This window comes from Herpailurus yagouaroundi, unplaced genomic scaffold, assembly GCF_014898765.1.
Source record: "Herpailurus yagouaroundi ecotype Mexico unplaced genomic scaffold, PumYag 569, whole genome shotgun sequence".
Lineage (NCBI taxonomy): Eukaryota > Metazoa > Chordata > Mammalia > Carnivora > Felidae > Herpailurus > Herpailurus yagouaroundi.
In genome coordinates this window covers 4,386,613-4,407,184 of record NW_024412786.1, presented here as the reverse complement: position 1 = coordinate 4,407,184, position 20,572 = coordinate 4,386,613, and the positions used below count along the sequence as shown (strand labels likewise).

Below are 20,572 nucleotides of genomic sequence, written 5' to 3'. Positions count from 1 at the left end.
TCCGGGTCGGACCGGACGTCCCGTGCTGGAGGCCGGCAGCTCACCGCTGCGGGTTGTGTGTGATAACGGTGCTGAGAATTGCGGCCGGCAGTGATTCCGCGGGAGCCGTGCCTGCTCGGCGCTAAACCTTTACCCAGGAGCTCTGTATGGAGGATTATTCTCGCCTTACAGCTGGGGAAATGAGGCACGGGCTGCAAAGTGCGGCCGCCTGAATCCCACCTGGATCTGTGTGACTCGGGATCCTTGTCCCTCAACAGCCACCAAACCTGTTTCCTCCCAGTGGATTGATTGTGTGGCAGAGGGCCCCCGGAGGTTGCGGGCACCGAGAAGGCCCTTGGGACCGCCTCTGTGTTTTGGGGAGAATGGGAGGTGGTCATGGAAGGCTTCTTGAATGATGTGATGTCCAGGCTGTCCGCGAGGAGGAACAGGGCAGTCCAAGGGCAGAGCAGGCGTGCCCACGTGCGCGCAGAAGTCCTCTTGAAAAGGAGCACGCCGGGTGTGGGGGCACAGGGCCATGGCGGAGCCCCCCAAGGACTCGTGTGGGTCCTGACTCGGCGGGCCACTGAAGGGACTCAGGCTGGGGGGTGGAACGGTCCAGCTTGGGAAGCTCCTCGGGTGCCCTGAGGTCGGGCCCACGGGGAAAGGGGAGGTGATAGATGGCCCCGGGCCTGGTGTTCCGTGTGTGCATTGGCAGGTTCTACAGCATGATACGACCCTCAGGACTTTTCTCAAAGATGGGACTTGGCAGGTGAGCAGGGAGTGTTGAGCAGGGATCCCCCAGGGTTTAGTTTGGTGGGTGAGCGGATGAGGGACCCGTTTCATGGCGTCAGGGCCCCGGAGGGTGAGCAGGGCAGGGAAGAGGGTGAGTCCGATGTGGGATGTGGCGAGGGGAAGACACCCAGTCCCCGGGGATGAGACTGCTCAGAACTCCCAAGGGGCCTGAGGGGAGACAGACTGACCCCACGCAAAGGAGGAGACAGGATGCCGGGAGCTTGGGGTCAACAATTCATTTATTAAACTGCAAAATCGAATCCTCATGACGATCTCCAAAGGTGCCAAGACATCACCTCCACTGTGCAGATAGAAAAACAAACTCAGGGAGGGAGGGCAAAGATTTTTTTGCCCAGGGCCTGGGCCACTGCAGGTCTGCGGTGTGGCCTGGACCAGACTCCAGGGCCCCTTCTGCACCCTTCACAGGAAGGGGGTGACTCAGAGGCATCCCTGTCTGCCTGCCTCTCCCAGGACACAGGTGGCTACATCGGAGGTGGGAGAGGGCAGGTTACTGCCTTGTTTCCCATGCTCCCTCACCGTGGCCCGTCCTAGCCGGGGGGCAGCCAAGGGAGGAGGCTGAGGGCTGGAGGAGAAGGCCCTGGGAGGGAGGAGGGCAAGGCCGGTCCGGGCTGTGGTCTTTTCCTCCTTGTGTGTGAAGCCCAGGCCACATCTCCAGGAGCTGCAGGTGGCAGGGGCAGTGGACTCAGATGAGAGTTGGAGGGACACCCTGGTGCCTGAGGCGGGCTCAGAGCAAGGTACAGCTGCAGCCACGGGCCTCCATGGCCATCAGCAGCACCCTCAGCTTGCGAGGTGAGTAGGGCGGGTAGCGGATGGAGTAGATCTTCTCCATCCCGGGGCAGCGCAGCAGGCAGGCGCGGTGGTGGGAGAAGGTGTCAAAGGAGAACTTGCCATGGTAGCTGCCCATCCCACTGGCACCTGTACAGGGGCATGGGAGACAGCAGTCAGCCCCTCGGTGGCCAGCCGAGGGGTGTCAGACAGACCTGGGCTCTGCCAGTCACGCACAGTATGACCTCGCCTCCGAGCCTCAGTTTCCCCATGTGTAAAATGGGCTTAGCCCCGAGCCTACAGCCGCTCACCAGAGGCTGTGGCAAGATAGGTAGACAGTGGTCAAAGGTGTGGATTCTGGAATGACTGCCCAGAGTCGATCCCTGCTCTGAATCAGTTCACCTTGGGCAACTGACTTTGCCTCGGTCTGCTTGCATGTGACATCGGGTGACCATGGCACCCACTTCCTAGAGATGTGGGGGTCGGGCGGGTGTTCAGGCCCGTGGACGAAGTAAGTCCTGGGGTGTGTTAGGAGTCTGAAGTATCCAGGTGGGGAGGCAGTCAAGGACCGGGCTTCGGCACCGCAAGTCCAGGAGACCCAGGATGGGTGGGGTGGGGGCAGTGAGGGAGGGCTTCCTGGCGGGAGTGAGGTCTGAGGGACGTACAGTTGACCAGATGAAGAGGCAGGGCTCAGTGTGGGCAAGAGGGGCCCAGGCTTGGGGACAACCCAGCCTTGGAGGTGGGTGGCCTGGGCAGGGCTCAGTGTGGCTGGGGCAGCAGGGAGAGGAGGTGGGAGCAGGACCCCGTTGCCAAGCCGGGAAGAGTTGGGCCTCCGGAAGCTGTGAGTCAGGGCCTTGCTCAATCCTGGGGGGAGTAGCAGGATCAGATTCGCCCCCAGACAGACCGCCCCACTAATCCTGGGGAGGAGGGGCTGGGACTGGAGACGGGCGGGCTAGGTCGGGGCTCCAGGGTCAGTGTCTGGCCCTCCCAGTCCACTGAGGAGGAGGTGGGCTCAGAGAGGGGACGTGGTTGCCCCAGGTCACACGGCCAGTGGGCTCGCTGGGACCAGCCCTAAGGTTTCCTGCCTCGGAGGCCAGAACTTTGCAGTGGGAATGGGGGCTGCCGGGGCCGGGGATCCCCGCTCACCTGGCTTCCCCCGGGCAGGGAACAGCCCCTATCTCCTGGGGGAGGGGGTGACATACCAAGTGCTGGACTGAGGGGACACAGGAAGGGTTAAAGGGGCAGTTGATAGCCTCACCGTGGAATGAAGGGGACACACGAGGTTGCCCCGCGTGAGCTGGTAGGCAGATTCGGAGCCGTGCTGTTCGTGAGAAGGGCAGGGCCAGCGATCACAGTGGGGCTGAGAACCCTGAATTGTGTCTCCATGGGCCCACCCACACGGGTGCATGCAGGGACAAGTCTGGAAGGTTTCTTCAGGATGGAGATGTCGGGATGCCCCTCAGTCTGGCAACAGCTAGGGAAGGCGGGGCCGTGCCGGCTACCTACCGACTCCTCCAAAAGGCAGGCTGTCGAGGGTCAAGTGCATGAAGCCATCATTCCCGCAGAAGCTCCCACTGCTGGTCTGGGCCAGCACTCGCTTGACCACCTGCAAGGGAAGCAGCGATGAGACCCCGTGGCTGGGCAGCAAGAGGCCACCAGGAAGAGTCTGGCCACCGTGTAAGCCGCAGGGGGGTGTGGTCGCGTGGCACCCGACACTGAGCCCCCAACTCGGGATGTGTTTCCTGAGCATCTGCTCCGTGTGGCCCCTGCTGGGGATCCAGGCTTAGAGCCGAGAGGGAGGCGGGAAGCCCAGCGGTCGTCTGGGGACACGGAGAGTTCAGGGTGAAACGCCAGGTCGTCAGGGAGGCGTCCCAGAGGAGGGGTGAGCTGCACCTGCGGCATCTCAGGGGGAAAGGGGGCCCCCCAGGCAGAGGGAGGGACAGGTGCAGAGACCCAGGGACTGGCCCATGCGGTGTGCAGCACAGGGAGGACACTGACCCAGGGCAACACAGCCAGATTGGTATTTTAAAAACATTAACTTGGCCCTTGCGTGACTTCAGGAAGATCTTTTCTCTCTCTCTCTTTTTTTTTTTTTTTAATTTTTTTTTCAACGTTTTTTTTAAATTTATTTTTGGGACAGAGAGAGACAGAACATGAACAGGGGAGGGGCAGAGAGAGAGGGAGACACAGAATCGGAAACAGGCTCCAGGCTCTGAGCCATCAGCCCAGAGCCCGACGCGGGGCTCGAACTCACAGACCGCGAGATTGTGACCTGGCTGAAGTCGGACGCTTAACCGACTGCGCCACCCAGGCGCCCCAGATCTTTTCTCTTTAACCTATAGGTGTATTTGAAGAACGAGAGGGAAAGAAGATTGGTAAACGCTAAATAGTCATTGCCGAAAACTTGGCTGTATTTAGTTTCAACACGTGATCCTGAGCTAATGGCTTGTCTGGACGGTGGGTAGAGTGAACCCCCCCACCAGGGGCTCAGGAATCACGTGGAGGCCAGCAGCAATCGCGACAGAAGATGGGACAGGAGTGTCACAGTGCTTCTCGGGGAGTAGGGGCCAGTCACGGGGGCAGCCAAGCCTCATAGGTGTGATTCTCTGTCTCCCAGGCAGTGCTGGGCCTTCAGAAGAGCTTGAAAGTCACTCTGCCAGACAACCCCCTTCCAGAAAACCCGGATTGCATTTTCTAAAGTTCAGTCTTTTAATTTTATGTTTTACCTTATTTTATTTATTGAGAGTGAGCACGTGCGAGTGAGCCAGGGGCAGAGAGAGAGAATCCCACGAGGTGCAGAGGGAGTTTGGAGCCCAGAGCGGGGCTTGAGCTCACCCGATGCGGGGCTCGAACTCACGAACCGTGAGATTACGACCTGAGCCGAAGTTGGATGCTTAACTGACTGAGCCACCCAGGCACCCCACTAAAGTTAATCCCATCCAGGTAAAGCAAGGCTCCTTCGAGGAATGGCTGGCTCTAGGGCTGGGCAAGGGAAATACAGGATGAGCCAGAGCACCTGGTAGACCCTGAAAGGAAGGAAATGGTCCGAAGACAGAAGGGTGACTCGATGGATGGAGGGCTGGATGTCTGAGGGACCTAGCAGCTCCCACTGCCCAGAGCAGGACAGCTTGAGCAAGGAAACGAGCCAGGTGTTGCCTTGTCACCCAGAGGATAAAGCAGATACGAGCAAGTCCACGCTGATACAAAGAAGTGATTCCAGAGCGAAAACTTCCTGGCAGATTCCAGGTGATCTGTGCACAGATTCCCCTCCAGCAGGTGGAGCTGAATCACCCCCCTCCCGTGGAAGGGGGGCTAGTGACCGTTCCCAAAGAGGAAGTTCTCTTGGTGGAGACCCCTGGCGGACAAGACCTCGGCCAAGTGGTGAAGGTTAACCTCACCCGCGACGTGTGGATCCCGCGGATCCCTGATAGGACGTCAGAGGCCAGCCCTTGCTTCCGTGGTAATTCTCTCATGGGCAATACCACAGACCGCTGAAAGTGGGGACGGTGTTGCCGGAGACCTTGACAGGAGCTCTCGAGCTGAGAGATGGTCACAGGCCAGAGGAGCCATGACAGCTGAATGCAACGTGGGACCCTAGCTTGGATCTTGAGGCTGGAAAGAAAGCTGGCAAAATCCGTATCAAATACGAAGTGGAGTTAACGGTAACGCACCAGCCTCAGCTACTTAATTTGGACCAACACACGGGCCCTTAAAGAAGGACAACTGGTTGTGGGATGTAGTGGGACTCCCTGGACTGGCTCTTATCTTCTGTAGATCTAAAATTACTCCAAAATAAAAAGTTTATTGAAAAAAAAATCCTGTCCAGCCTACGAGGGATCTCGTGGGAGCTGGGCGAGAGGGGAAGGTGGGCCCCGAACTGAGGATGCCCACCCAGTGCCCTGGAGGCTCCCAGGCTGCCCACAGCGGGTGAGCCGGTCAGGGGGCGGGGGCTCATTGTCCTGCCTGCGTTGTCTGGTCCGTCACCCTCCACTGTCATTCCACCCCATGCCACGTGTGCCTTCGATGAGCCAGGTGCTGGAAGGGGACCCTTGTCCACCAGCCCAGATAATGAGGAAGACCGAGGTGGGGACTGATAGAGCAGGGACACTGAACCCCGGGGGGAGGTTCTGGGGGCTGTTCTCTAAAGGCCCAGGAGACGGTGGCTTAGATGGGAAGGAGAAGAGGTCTGACTGTCCCAGAGAAACAGGACCCCTCACCCTGCAGTCCCTTTGGTCCACTCCAGTCCTAGAGCCACCTCCCCTCTGCTGCAACCACCCCACCATCCACTGCTGGCCTCTGTCTCTACCTCTGTCCGACCCCTACCCAGCCCCACCCGAGGCCCCACCTGTTTGTTGTTGGAGAAGGCGTACAGGGCCAGGGGCTTCTCCCGACGGTTGATGAAGTCGATGGCCTCGTCCAGGCTCCTCACGTTCACGATGGGCAGGATGGGTCCGAAGATCTCCTCCTGCATCACGGGTTCCGTCTCCTCCACGTCCACCAGCACCGTGGGGGCTGCGGGCACAGGGGGCGGCTCAGCCCTGGGGAGGGGGGCCTCGGGCAGGGCTCAGGGACCTTCTGGGGAAGACGGTGTCCCCACGGCCCCCAGGAAGGACCGTGAGGGGTTCTCCAGCCTGGCCGGGGCTGAGGCGGAGCGCCTGTGTCTCCCAACGGTCTTCCCAGAGCCGGGGTCCAGGCTGGGCGCAGCCAGTGCAGCCGTGGGAGACTCGCAGCCCAGACTCGCGGCCCAGGTGGGAGCCTCCTGGCCCAGACTCGCGGCCCAGACTCACGGCCCAGGTGGGAGCCTCCTGGCCCAGACTCGCGGCCCAGACTCGCGGCCCAGGTGGGAGCCTCGCGGCCCAGACTCGCGGCCCAGACTCGCGGCCCAGGTGGGAGCCTCCTGGCCCAGACTCGCGGCCCAGACTCACGGCCCAGGTGGGAGCCTCCTGGCCCAGACTCGCGGCCCAGACTCGTGGCCCAGGTGGGAGCCTCCTGGCCCAGACTCACGGCCCAGGCAGGACCCGCCTCATGGACGGGCCTTCCCACGGGGGTCATGGCAGGATGGCAGGCTCACCGATGTAGCGCTCGCTCTCGTCGCTCTGGCCGCCAATGGCCACGCGGCCACAGCCCAGCAGGCCTCGGAGCCGCTGGAAGTGCTTGTCGCTGATGATGCGGCCCAGGTTCGGGGAGCTCCGGGGGTCCTCGCCGTAGAAGCGGGTGATGGCGTTCTGCAGGGCGGGCAGCAGCCGCTCCTGCGTGTCAGGGCTGCACAGGACGTAGTCGGGGGCCACGCAGGTCTGGCCGGTGTTGAAGTAGCGGAACCAGGCCAGGCGGTTGGCCACGGTCTGGGGGTCACAGTCGTCGTCCACGTAGCAGGGGTTCTTGCCCCCCAGCTCCAGCGTGACGGGCGTCAGGTGCTTGGCGGCCGCAGACATGACGATCCTGCCCACCCGAGGGCTCCCTGGTGGTGGAAAGAAACCAGAGTGGCCCTCAGTCACCTCAGCCAGGCGGGACGGCCTCAGCCTGGGGATCAGGACCCCTCGAGGAGGGCCCACTCCCCGGAGAGCTGCACCAGGACCCTGCTCACGTCCTCCGCCAGACCAGCCCGAACAACGCAGGGTCTCCGTGGAGTCTGTGCAGGGCTCTGCACGGGGCAGCCAGCCAGGCCCCTGCTCCCTCTCCCGAGCTGCCTGGTCAGAAATCCAGGCGCCCCTTGCCCTGCTTCTGGTCCCAGGCTCACCCTGCCAGTGACTCTTGCTTCCACGCTGCCCTGCACCCCTCCCCACCTCTCCAGGCTCCTCCAGCACTGACTCTGACTGCTCTGGCCCGAGACCAGACTCCAGCTCCAGGGGCCGGCACCTGGGTCTCCCTCTCCGACCAACATGGCCGTCCTGCCCCCCTCACCACCCACCCTTCCCTCTGCTCCTGACTCTTGGCTGAAGTGGCCACCTGCTTGTCCCCACCTCTCTCCTCTGGCTTGATCTGCAGGGCCTCACAGTCCCCTCCACCCACCTTCCCCCGCCCCCATTCCTCCTTCAGGTCCTCCTGTCTTTCAAAACCATCTCCTTGTCTGGGAGGCCTTCCTGTGAGGTCCTCCCTGTCTGTTGAACCCCGACGAGCTTCCTGTCACGGGCCCTTCCAAGAGATGCTGTTCCTCTCTCTGTCCCCTGTGCCCTCGCTATGACGTGACAGAGTCTGGACAGGGCACGCTCTCTCAAAATGCAGTGAGTAAGTGAACAACACATTCCCCAGGCCATGTGCCGTGACAAAGGCTCCCATGAGTTCATGTGTCCTGGAGACAGACCTGTGACCATCGTCAGATAAGGAAAGGCCCGGAGAAGCCGGGAGGTTGTGGCAGAGTATGTCCGGGTCAGTCTGCCGGCCCCTGCACAAGCTGCCCAGGTTCCTGGCCGCAGTCACGGGGGCCCAAGGCCCAAAACCCGCCGAGCCGCGGCTGGGATGCTGGAAGGAGGACCGCCTCCTCCCGGCTGTCTTCTCGCCCTCACTAGGAATCTGTAGGACCAGCTGAGGACCCTGCCCTCTGCTTGCCCCCTGACCGCCAAGGCAGGGGGCCTCTGGGCCCTGTCCTGGGCTTGTGGTAGGGTCTGGGGGGGGGGGCAGAAAGGCAGAGACAACGCTCTCCCTGCTCTGATGTGGACAAAGGGTGCAAGGCAGGAGGCCAGTGAGCAAGATTCCCTCTCTTCCAGAACCTTGGCCAGCTAAGACTGCCACCTACCTGCCTTCTCAGCTCTTTCACTCAGAGAAACTCCCTCCTGGCCACTTGAAGCCAGGTGGTTCCTGGGCCTCGTGGACACATGCCAGGGAGATGACAAGTGACCTCTGAGAACAATTCGGAGGGCCTGGAAGGAAAATCCAGCCTTCCCCGATCCTGGCCCCAGGGGGTGACCCAGGCTGGGGGCCTCATTTCTTTGTCACCTTGGCCTCTAATCCTTCACCTGTCCAGCCCTCCACAAGACCTCTGGGTTGGTGGGGTCACACGTACAAGGTCCTGAGGCCAGTGGGTGGTACAGAAGGTCGTGGGGGCACAATGAGAGCTCAGCAGGGACAGATGCTGTCCTCTGTGACATCGTGACCAGTGAAGGGGCCTGCGCCAGGGGATAGGACCCAGCCCTCAGACGGTCCCGGGGGGTCAGCCTCACCCGTGAAGAAGATGTAGTCGAACTTGTGCTCCAGCAACTGCCCCGTCTCCTGGGGCCCGCCCAGCACCACGGCGAAGCAGCTCTGTAGGACGGGATGGCAGAGGGATCCCTCTGGGACCCCAGCCCGGAGAACCCAGAGGCTGGCCTGCCTGCGTGGGGCCGCCCCCCTTTGCCTGGCCTGACCCCCCAGTTGCCAGGGCTCTAGGTGGACCAGGTGGGACGAAGGTGGGAGCAGGGAGCTGCCCGGGGACACTGGGCACCTGCCAGTCGCAGCCCCACAGGCGCGTGGTTAAGAGCCTGGCTGGGGTTTGGGGGAGCGGAGGCTGGGGCGTGGCAAGCAGGGGTGACCAGATGACAGATGGGAGTCCCCAGGGGACAGGCCCCTCAGAGCACAGCTGTGCTCCCCACCCCTCTGCTTCACCCAGAGGGAAAGAGGCTGAGGGGTGGTGACCCGGCCATGGCCACACGACCCAGGGGAGGCAGGATTGAGGGTGGAACTCGGGTCCTGCCCGAGGGGGCCTGCCTGGCCCTGCTCAGCCCAAGGGTAGCTGCTCGGTCCCCTCCCTGCCCGGCTCACCTGGTCCAGGTATCGGGGCAGCACCTCAGCCAGGACCTTCTCGGTGCTCCTGCTGAGCTCCGATGGCTTCAGCACCACGCAATTCCCTGCAGACCAGGGCAGGGCAGGGGGAGCGCTGGGAGAGGGGGGGCCCCTCCCGTCCCGCCTCACTCTCCTTTCAGTTGAAGAATCTGGCTCAGAGAGGTGACCGACGGGCCCAAGGCCCCACAGCCCGGGGCATGGTGGGCCAGGTGGGAAGCAGGTTTTCTCAGCCAATTATTGCCGGCTCCCTGCTCACGGGCTCTGTGGGCCACCGTGAGGCCCGAGGGCGGGGCAGCAGCAGCGGGAAGGTGGAAACTGCTCTCACCTGCGGCAAGGGCGCCCACCAGGGGCACGAGGGTCAGGTTCACAGGGTAGTTCCAGGGGGCGATGACAAGCACCAGGCCGAAGGGCTCCTTCCGGATGAAGGCCGAGTCCAGTTGCGTGGCCTGGGCCCCCGCCAGCATGGTGGTGAGTGACGAGGCGTAGAGACCCCCCCAGCCGCTCTGTGCCGCCCTCCATCCGGCTGCCTGCCCGCCCTGACCCCCAGGCTGGCTCACCAGATTCTTGGGCACTTTCTCATCCTTCATCCAGGCCCTCAGATTCCTGAGGGCCAAGTTGATCTCACTCTGGCTGATGCTGATCTCAGACACTTCCGACTCGAAGGCTGACTGCGGGGGAGAGGCCAGGGGACCAGCGTTGGCAGGTGGCCAGAGCCCTGTGGCGGGCACAGCCTCCTCCAAGCAAGCCCTCCTCTTATTTGCTTGTTCATTCATCCACTCAGTGGTCGGTGAATGCTTACAGTGCTCAGGGGCCCCTCCTGTGCCAGGGGCGCAGCCGTGACCGAATGCACGGACAGCCTGATGACTCGGACAGAGCCGATGTTGTAGGGGAACAGCCAACATGCTAGGGAGAACACTGATGTGACAAGAGCAAGGGAAGGCGAAACACGGTAGAGGGGCCCGCCCCCCCGCCCCTCGGGGGGGGGGGGGGGGGGCGCTGTGCACGAGCGTGCGTGTGCGAGTGCATAAGCGTGTGTGCTTGGGTGCGCATGTATGTGTGTTTGCTTTGCTTTATACCAGATAGTCAGCGCTGGCCTCGGAGATGCGGGGACATTTGAGCAGCGAAGATAGGGAAGAAGGGAGCCTAAGGATACCTGGAGGCAGAATCTTCCAGGCAAAGGGCACAGCATGTGCAAAGGCCCTGAGGCGGGTGCAGGCTGGCTATGTTCCTGCTAAACAACGTTTATTTATTTTTGGGACAGAGAGAGACAGAGCATGAATGGGCGAGGGGCAGAGAGAGAGGGAGACACAGAATCGGAAACAGGCTCCAGGCTCTGAGCCATCAGCCCAGAGCCCGACGCGGGGCTCGAACTCACGGACCGCGAGATCGTGACCTGGCTGAAGTCGGACGCTTAACCGACTGCGCCACCCAGGCGCCCCTGTTCCTGCTAAACAAAGAGCAGAGTGGGTGAGGTGATGGGCCCAGGCAACGGGGGCGAGGACTGTCGAGCAGAGCAGGGACAAGATCTAATTCAACTGTCGGTGTGGCCGCGCTGTGGCCTGCTGTGTGGCTATCAGTCTGCAGGGGAACACCGGGGACAGATGTCCCTGGGTAATTGTGGATAGTTCCCACAGCCCGGGGGACAGGGCAGGAGTGAGAGAGAGGCAAAAATCAATAGGGGGATTATTATCCTGATTTCTGCCTGTGGGTATGTCTGTTCCACTCCTGCCGGGGAGAAGAGACCCGGCCGAGGGCTACAGGAGCTGGAGGCCCATGGCCTGGGATACAGAGTCAGGCTGTCCTGATGCCCGCGACTCGGCTGTTATAGTGCAAACTCTCCCCCGCTAGAATCGAGAGGGACGAGCCTGAGGCGTGCCAGGACAGTCCAGAGAGTGAACTGAAGCCTGTCCAGGGTCACTCAACGAGCCAGGGGCAAGGCCAGGGCCAGAGCTGAGCCTTGAGGAAGAAGGAGCCGGGACCTTGGGGAAAAGAACCACATACACCAGCGCTTCTAGGAGCTGAGCCTGGTTCAGGCATGCCTTCCGCTAAGCCTGTGTCCAAAGCTCACGTTCCTGCCCAGCAAGGTGGCCCTTGACCTGAGCGAGGTTTGGACCAGTTTATGAGCCGTCTGGACCCAGCTGAACTTTGGAAGAGGAGGCTGTTTTCAGCCAGGGCTGTGTGTCCTGAGGCAAGAACGTGCCCTCTCTGAGCCTCCTGTGGGGATGACTGGGGGTGACTGTCCCTACCTGGAAGGACTGTTGGGGTGAAATGAGAGACTTGGTTCAGGGAAGGCAGGGCAGATGCTGTCTGTCAGAAGGGTCAGGGACAGGATTGATTTTCTGTGCTCCTGGAGCCTTGAGGAGTTGGAATGAGAGGCAACAGGTAAAATCTGAGCCCAAGGGAGAAAAGGGACCAGACAGACAGGTCAGGTCTCACAGAGGCGGCCAGGCCAGGCCAGGCCAGCAGGCGGGCGGTGGCTGAGGCTCACTGGGGGTGGGAGATGTGAGCCCCTCCATCCTGGACCAGGCCCAGGGAGTGGGACACTTCCCACAGAAGGCAAAGCTGGGCCCCTCAGGCAAGGGCACACCAAGGGGGGTGTGGTCTGGCACGCTGGTTTCACAGAGAGACGGATGATTCCAGAAATGGCCGACGAGGAAGCCTGGGCCTCACCTGGCTACAGTCCCAGAGCATCCTGGTTAATGGCAGGTTGGGGACACTGAGAAAGGGAACAGGCATCGCCAGGCCACACCCTCAGCATGAGTCCTTGTGGCCACACTTTGCTGTCCCCAAAGGACGGGGGTGCCCTGATCCATGACCCCGGGTGCCGCGAGGCACTATTCTCCATGTCTCTGCTCAAATGCCATCTTCTTGGGGGAACTGTCCCTGACCTCCTGACCTCCACATATAAGACAGCACCCTGATCCTGGTCCTCTCCCGCCCCCTTCACCCGGGGAGGGTCTCTCCATCCAACAGGCTATATACAATTATTTATTTATTGTTCTGTGCCTCCCTCTAGAAGGCCAGCTCCCTGGGCACAGGGACTTTGTTTTTTACCCTGTTGTACCCCCAGAGCCTAGAACGGTGTACCTGGCACTTAGTAGGTCCTCAGTAAATAGTTGTGGAGTGGGTGAAGAAATGAGTGGATGGCCCTGCAGAAGAGGCCCTCCAGGCACAGGGAAGGGGGTGGGGTTTGATGGGCTTTTAGTTTCCCTTCCTGGGGGCCTAGAGGATGCACTGTCCCCTCCCATTTATCCTGGCCTCCCCAGCCCTGCCCCCCAGCCCCGCCCCCCTTCCCATCCTTGCCCCCCCAGCCCCGCCCCCTTCCCATCCTTGCCCCCCATCCCTGCTCCCCCAGTCCTGCCCCCTCACCCCTGCCCCGCCCCCCCTCACCTTGTGCAGGTCCTGCGCCAACGCCTCCTGCAAAAGCTGCTTGTGTTCCTGCAGGAAGCGGCCCAGGCCCCTGAGCTGCGCCGCCCGGAACTCGGCCGGCCGCGTCCGCCCTGCGCTGAAGGCCTCCCGCAGCCGCCTCAGCGTGTCCGCGAAGGGGTCCATCCTGCAGGGAGGGGGCGGCGTGGGCCGGGGCTCCCCCACCCTCACGGCCAGTCCCCCCGCCCCCGGCCCTGGCCGCAGCCACGAAGGCTCAGGACACTCCCGCAGGGACACACGTGTAGCCCCAGAGGGCCCGGGCTGCCCCCGCGAGCACACGCCCACCGCGCGGGGCACACTCACACGTACACGCTTACAGTCACGCACCCCAACAGGCTCACAGTCCCCTCCCTTTGGCCAGGGGGGCAGGAGAGCCCCGGACCTTGAGGTGCAGGACGGGGCGTGGGCTGGGGAACAGCCACCCCACTGCCGCTAAGGGTAGGCAGGCAGCCAGGGGACCCCGCTTTCTCCTGCCCCCAGGCCGCGCCCCCGTCCCACCCTGGTGCCCCTCGGGGAGATGGGGCAGCCCTCGTCCCTGCCAGGCCTGCACGGAGTAACCAGGAGGAGTTTGGTAAGTAGAGGGACGGTCCACCAACAGCCACCGTGGCGATCACTGTGGGACCGTCCAGACACAGAATACACTGTCCCCTCCGGCTCCTAGCCTGGGGAGGCCAGGCTGGGTGGTGGCGGCTCAGGGGGCTGAGTGACCTGGGCAGTGGCCACTTCTGTGCCCCGTCCCCGGTGCCAGGGACGAAAGAGCAGAGAACAGTGGGGCGCAAGGGCTGAGAGGCAGTGATGCTGCCCTGAGTGACAGCCACAGTCCCCCGGGCCCCCGCCTGTTTACTCGAAGCTCATCGGAGGAACACGGTGACGCACTCACTTCTTGCCCTGGTGCCAAGGACCCGTGGGGACCCTTTCTGCCTGCCCGCTCTGACTCGCTTCCCTTCAGGTCTCAGCTTGGCTAATGCCTCCTCTAGGCAGCCTGCCCTGATTATTCCTTCACACAAGGAGTGGGTTTCACCCTCTCTGCCCCCCGGCCCCTCTCTGCCTGCCTCCCTGAGTTCGGTCCCAGTGCCCCAGTCTCCTCATCTGTTAGGGGGTCATGGGAGCGCCTGCCAGCTGACACGGTGCTTCTCAAGGATGAGACCGTGCTGTCCAGTTCTGAGCCCAGGGCTAGACATCCGTGCACCCAAGGCTGCCAGCTACGGTTAAGGGGCTACCCCACGGCCCTCGGTTTTCTGGAATGCTCCATAGTCCTGAGAGCCGAGCCTGCTCCAGCCAATTGGATGGCCCAGCCCATAGGGCGTTCTGTGCTGAGAGCCTGGCTGGAGCCCTAGGCATGATGGGGGCCAGACTGACCCCATAGGCCTCCTGCTGTGATTGAGATTAACTGAGCAGTTGCCTGGGGCACAAGGCAGGCCCCATGGCCCCCAGAGAGGGTGACAGTGTAGCAGAAAGGGGACATTCTCAGAGCCCCTCTCGGTCTTGGCCTTGACCCCCAGACCCCGCCCTCCATCTTGGCCCGTGCCAAGACCCAGGAGCCGAGAGCCCTGCCTGCCATCCGGGCTTGTCCCCTGGCCGAGACTCATACTGGCCTTGTGACCCCGGGCAGCTAACTCATCTCTCTGCCTCAATTTCCTTGTCTGTAAAGTGGGGACGATAATGGCACTTGCCACCGTCCTGATGGCTAAATGGCATAAAGCCATGTAGAGCATTGGCCACTAGCCACGTGCTGCACGCTCAAGAAAGGCCAGCGGTGGTTATGGTTACTAAGTACCTATCAAACATTTCTTTCTCTCCACCCTCCGCCACTCCCTTCTCTGTCTCGCTCACACCTTCGGACCCCCGCTGACGGATGTCGAGGGCAAAGCACAGCACCCCCCCCATGCCTTTTCATAACAGCGTGTGAAGAACCCACAAAAATGTAAGGCAGGTAACTATAATGGCACAGGTCTGGGCAAGTGAGGGGCAGGGAGCTCCGTGGGGGTGCAGCTCTGGATGGAACATTCCAGCAGCCTCCCTTGGCAACACTGAGGTCAACTCACCTGATAGCATCCCCGGCAGGTTGGTCACTCTGGACTGAGGGACCGAGGGGTGCCTGTTGGGGGATGGGAAGCTGGGCACAACCCAGGCGTGCAAAGGAGCCCAGGCCACCTTCTGCCTGGGATCTGCGGGCCCCTGGGCCTGTGACCTCACAAACGACACCCAGATGAGGGGGTTCGTGTATCGGGCTGGGCTGGAGTCCTTGAGCCCATCCCCGTCCCCCGCCCCTCACCCCCGGGGTACATCTGACGCTGTGGAGGCTCCTAAGGATGCTGAATCACATTTCCTGTGCCTGTGTGACTCATCGGACCACCGTGACAGCCTGCTGAGGGCATTGTCCTCTCCCGCAACGAGAGGGATACCTGGGCCCAGAGACGGCAAGGAGGTGGCCCGAGACCGCTTAGCTTCTTTACATTGAAAACTGGAATCCAGGGGCGCCTGGGTGGCTCAGTCGGTTAAGCGGCTGACTTCGGCTCAGGTCATGATCTCACGGTCCGTGAGTTTGAGCCCCACGTCGGGCTCTGTGCTGACCGCTCAGAGCCTGGAGCCTGTTTCAGATTCTGGGTCTCCCTCTCTCTCTGCCCCTCCCCTGTTCATGCTCTGTCTCAAAAATAAATAAACGTTAAAAAAAAAAAAAAAAAGAAAGAAAACTGGAATCCAGAGGAATCCAGAGGAATCCAGAGGAACACAGGGCTGCCACCATCCACCCTTCATCCCCTGCGTGGCCGGGTGGGGAGCAGGGTAGCCCGACCCCTGGGGAGACGGGACACCTCGGGGGGCTGGCCTGAACTACAGATGCAGGGCCCGGCAGGCGGGCTGTGTGGCTGGGCTCGGGAGGGGCCTTCGGGGGGGAGCAGGTGTGCTGTTCCTGACCTGATGCTTCTGGGTGAGGGCGGCAGGGGGTGGGGTGATGGGAGTGGCTACATCAGTTGATGATGACACCAATAAGTGGATGGCCTGGAGGCCGGGGGAGGACAAGCCGCGACCCCTCAAGGCCGTGGGCCCGGGGCTCCCCTAACCATCGTGATAAGCAGGCCCTGACTGCAGCGTGCCAGCCTGGGTGCCCGGGGTGGTGCAGTGTGGGTGTTAGCATGGTGACCCTGAAGGCAGCTGAGGCCCAGAGAGGTCGCGTGGAGTTAAGGAGGGGTGGATAAGGTGGGCACTCAGGTCTGCTGGCTCCAGAGCATCACTGGGAATCTACTGCCCTGCCCCCACCCGCTGCATCCTGGCCAGTCCTGCTGACGAACAATCCTCGGTGCAGACCCTACTCTCCTCACACCCCGGCTTCTGCCCGCTCTGTCAATCTTTCTGCCTCAGTTTCCTCGGCGGTCCCAGAGGCCTCCTAAGGGCATCCTTTTGGTATAACGTGTCAGGGCCCGATGACCCGGGGTCGGGATCCTGGCAGTCCTGTCTGTTGGCTAGGAGTCCTCGGGCGGGTGGCTCGGCTTTTCTGTGGCTCACCTTCCCCATCTGTGAAATGGGGATGGTTCCTGTAGCTGCCCCGTGGTTGGGAGAATTCGGGCGCGCAGTGTTCTGTGCAGGGCCGAGCCCCGTGAGTGCTCGGTGACTATGGCTCTGCAGGATGGTTATTCAGACGGACTGTGAAGGACACCTGTGCCGGCTTCAGGGCGGAGACCCCGGGGGAGGAGCCCGAGGAGACCTTGGCCCAGTGTGGGCACCAGGGAGGCAAGAGCCACGTAGGGGCAGGGATATGGAACTGGCCACAGAGACAGAGATAAACGTGGTGGTCTGAGGGCCTGGGGGACCCCGATCAGGCTGCCGGAGGCAGACGTCACAGGGCCGGCCTTGGTGATCCCATAGGTCCTAATAGCCCAGATCTCCCCTTGTAGCCTGAGCTGGATTTTCATAGGCTGTCCAGAAGCTCTGGCAGAGTCCCCTCCCTATAATGGGGACCAAAGGAACTGGGGACCAACCCTTGGCCTGTGGGCTGAGCCAACCCCAGCCCCACCCTACAGAGAGGTCGGGCTACCCGTTCCCCTGATGCCAGCAATGTCCCTCTGAGAATCAGTCCCTCCTCGAGGCCGGGTGGGTCTGGCTGGTCCCACCTTCCTGGACTCTGGCAGAGCCCGTTCCCAAGGATGAGACGTCCCAGAACCACTGGGTACCCCTGCCCCAGCACCGGGCACGCACAGCAGTGCCCAGGAAATACGTGTTGCCAGGTGGATGCTTGACGCCCCACCCCTTCCCCAATCCCCTCCCCCCCCCCCCCGCCCAAGGATGGGATTCCCTTCCGGGGCAGCCAGGACCGGAGCTGGGGCCCTCGGACCCATAAAAGATGCGCAGTAACACCAGCGAGAGGAAGACGGTGGTCCAGCTCCCACAAAAGGAGGGTGCCCGCTGACCACCAGCCTCAGGAACCCCAGAGCCTCTCCTCGGCCCCTCCCTCTCCCACTCTCATTCTTAGATCGGGACAGAGGGAAGTTCCTCCCTCCTTCCCCTTTCTCCCCAGGCAGTCAGGAAGACAAAGCCAGACTGTGTCATGTGGCCGTGAGTGGCCAGGCCTGCCCAGGCAGCCGGCAACCTGGAGTCCCCGAGCAAGCCCACCAGCCGGGGCCCTGGCCCTGACTGCCGGCTGCTCCAACCCCACCTCCCTGGGACATCGTACCTGAGGCCCTGCCAAGCTGCCCTTCCTCCTGGCCGTCCCTGCTCTGCCTTGCTGCCCTGTCGTTTATGAGTCACGAGCCCTTATGAAATGTCCGAGGCTGGGCCAGCCCGTGGGGCGGGGCCGCCCTGGCCTCCTGCCTGACCTTGGCTCTGGGCCAGCTGGAAGCTGCAGCCTGAGATTTCACCACCTCCTCTCTCAGGGGCCTCTGGATCCTCTCCTGGACCACAGAGAAGGAGTCAGGCAGGGCCCAAAGAAGGCGAGCATGAGGCCAGGGCCACACCGCAATTCTTTAGGGAGCTCTGATCGGAGGGGTCCAGCCCAAGGTCTGGTGAGCAGGGACCCAGGCCCAGGAGGAGGAGGAAGAGGAGGAGGAGGAGGAGGAGGAGAGCCCAAGGCATTGACCCTGGGAATTATGGTGTGGGGTGGGGGTCCAGTAGTCCGGAATCACAGGGAAAGCCCTGCCCCCACACCACCCCCCAGCCCCTGCGAGCGTCAGATTTTCCATGTGCAAAACGAAGAGATCAGCGTCAAAGATGGCTGGAGTCCAGAAAGACGATCGCAGGGCTCACGAACCCCTCCATTCCCTAGCTCTCCCCATCTTGTCGTGTCTGTCAACACCACCTCATCCAGCACCGCCTCACGGAATAATATGTCACCCTGCAACCTGACAGTTTACGGCGAGAAAACACGGCCCTCGAGAGGGGACAGGGCTTGACCACCCAGGGCAAGCATGTCAGGGCCGGGACCCACACTGGAAGCTTGTCGCTCTGGAGCAGAGGGGCCGTGTCGTCCCCAGATGTCCCCTATCGCCTCCTTAGGGAAGAGCGCCACCCTCTGCCCTCGAGGACAGCTGTCATGATGTGTCCCCATGGTGGTTCCTGTGAGCTTGCCCCTCTGGTGCCTGAGCTGTGCCGAGGGGGATGGTTCCCGAGCAGCTCCTGGTGTCAGACAGCCAGGCGATTAGGTTACAGGTGCGGGGGCAGGACCATCCTTTGTGCCACCGCCCTGGGCCCGGGCCCTGGGCCCACTGCTGCCTCTCTGCCTCGGTGCCTTGGGTCTGCCCGGGATCCTGGCCTGGGGCCCCTGGGCCGACCCGGCACCTGGGAGTCTCCTCACCTCCCTGCCCTCCCTGCTGTCCCTGCCTACCTGGGGGGCAGGAGAGGTCTCCTGGCCCACACCTGCTCTGGTCCCTGGAGGCTTCAGCCAGCTGGGACGGGGGTGACGGGCCGCGGGGCCCCCGTCCTCGGCGTGGGATGGAGCCCCCGGCCGCTGCCTGTCACGTGGCTCAGCATGTGACAGCCCTGCCCTGCTGTCTGGAGCGGAGCCAGGCAAAGGCAGAGGCAGAGCCGGCACCAGGCGGGGCTGGGCTGGGGCTGGGCTGGGGCTGAGCCTCACAGCCCCGAGTCAGGAACCGGGCCCAGAGAGGGGCAGCCGCTGGCCTAAGGCTACACAGCAAATCAGGGACCCGCCTGGGGAAGTACTGGTGGGTAAGATGGGTGTTGCAGGATCCTGAAGGGACCCTCCCTGGCCAGGGACCGCTTTGCAGGGGCTACCCGTGGACTTGTCACGAATTCAGGAACAGCGTGGGGCATCTCCAAAGAGGCCTGACCCCCTGGCACAGGCGTCCCAACCTGGCCTGGGAGCCTGAGTGGGCACTGCCTGTCGGGGAGGAACAGGTACCAGCCCTCTCCCCTCTCTGGGTTGGATGCCTCTACTGGTCCTCGAGGTTCCAGGTCCTCAGGGGTCTGGAGGTCATGTCTGTGTTGTGGAAACCTCGAGATAAATGGGGAGAGGTCTGCGTGGGGGTCTACCGAGGGGCTCGCTTAGGGCCAGCTCTGGTGCGTGACAGACTCTGCCAAGGACCCAGGTGGGGTGGACGTTGGGGGAGCACGGAGGTTGGAAGAGGGGACACAGAGGCCCTCAGGCGCCCTGCCCTTTGACAGCTCCTCTGGGTTTTAGTTTGGAGGCTTGGATGAAATGACCTTCATCATCGTCACCTTTGGCCCCCTTCTCCAGGGTAGAGAGGTGGGGGAGGGTGGGCTGGCCACGGGGGGGTGATGGCATCGGGCAGACTCATTAATTCACTCATTCATTCCCCTCCTCCCTCCCTCAGACACCCCGGTGAGCCTGGTGCATGGGGCCTCAGGCCTGCTCAAGAGCACAGCCCTGCCTGGCCTGCTGACAGACTCCAGCCGGGCTCCTTGGCCCACCTGTAAGCGGCTTGAGCCTGTCATGGCCCCTCTGGGCCTTCGCTTCCACACCACCCCCCCGCCCCCCTTGTGAAACGGGGCTGACTCTTCCTGCCTCGTGGGCTGCCAAGAAGATGAAACAGAAGCCCGTTTGGAAACACCCGGTATACAGTAGGTGCTCAATAGGCACGGATGCCTTTCTGCCCCTTTCCCACCCTCCTGAGGCCGTGGCCACCCCTGCTCTTGTCCCTGGGGCCCTTCCTTCCTTGTCTCTGCCTTAGAGGCGAGACCACCCTGGCTCCTCTCTCTGCGCCCCCCGCCCCCCGCCCCCCCAGCTTCCCCTCAGAAACCAGGAGGACCCATTCCAGGGGCAGAGTTAGAAGCCGCTGGTGCTAACTTGTCGCCAAGGGCCAGCACACACTCAGCAAACCCGGACTAAGCACCTACGGTATGCTAGGCCCCGAGCCGGGCGCTCAACGCAAATTCTCACGTAAGTCTCAGACATTATGGTCCTAGCTTTGCAGGACAGACAACAGGCTCAGAGAGGTTGTTGCCCTCTGGCCCACACAGCAAGAGTGACAGATGGGGACTCCAGTCCAGCCAGGCCTGTCTCCCTGGCCCACAGCGTTTCCAGGGTGCCCCGAGTCCTTGCTTAGGAGCCGAGGGGAGTCACCCCAGTGCCCGGGAGCCTCATCTCTACGCCGAAAGCAACAGCCACCGTTTCCTGGACATTTGCTCTGCCAGGCACCGGGCAGTGTCCTTGGCACATCTCAGCTTGGGGACACGTCCCAACAGCCCGTGGTGATTGCCATCCCCAATTTTTAGTTTCTTTTTTTTTTTTTTTAATTTTTTTTCTTAACGTTTATTTATTTTTGGGACAGAGAGAGACAGAGCATGAACAGGGGAGGGGCAGAGAGAGAGGGAGACACAGAATCGGAAACAGGCTCCAGGCTCCGAGCCATCAGCCCAGAGCCGG

General features: G+C 62.2%; 1 protein-coding gene and 1 long non-coding RNA gene across 13 annotated transcripts; one reads left to right on the top strand and one right to left on the bottom strand.

Annotated features, from left to right (window-relative positions):
- Positions 1 to 992: 992 nt before the first annotated feature.
- Positions 993 to 18,685, bottom strand: ALDH3B1 (aldehyde dehydrogenase 3 family member B1). 12 transcript variants are annotated; one of them, XM_040466124.1, is made up of 12 exons: positions 18,554 to 18,685; positions 14,784 to 14,836; positions 12,703 to 12,865; positions 10,466 to 10,543; positions 9,870 to 9,980; positions 9,638 to 9,758; positions 9,292 to 9,377; positions 8,715 to 8,796; positions 6,629 to 7,015; positions 5,903 to 6,069; positions 3,064 to 3,163; positions 993 to 1,707 (listed from the first exon to the last, which is right to left on the bottom strand). In XM_040466124.1, the coding sequence occupies exons 3-12, from the start codon at positions 12,862 to 12,864 to the stop codon at positions 1,517 to 1,519; spliced, it is 1,485 nt and encodes a 494-aa protein (XP_040322058.1). In that variant the 5' UTR covers position 12,865; positions 14,784 to 14,836; positions 18,554 to 18,685; the 3' UTR covers positions 993 to 1,516. The 12 variants fall into 12 exon arrangements, 11 of the variants coding, with proteins under 11 accessions (XP_040322058.1, XP_040322055.1, XP_040322057.1 ...); XM_040466121.1 differs by lacking the exon at positions 18,554 to 18,685 and adding an exon at positions 17,408 to 17,492; XM_040466123.1 differs by lacking the exon at positions 14,784 to 14,836.
- On the top strand, positions 6,271 to 6,626 carry LOC121023909 (uncharacterized). Its single transcript, XR_005787544.1, has 3 exons — positions 6,271 to 6,351; positions 6,385 to 6,443; positions 6,569 to 6,626. It is a non-coding gene; the product is annotated as an uncharacterized LOC121023909 (long non-coding RNA).
- Positions 18,686 to 20,572: the final 1,887 nt, after the last annotated feature.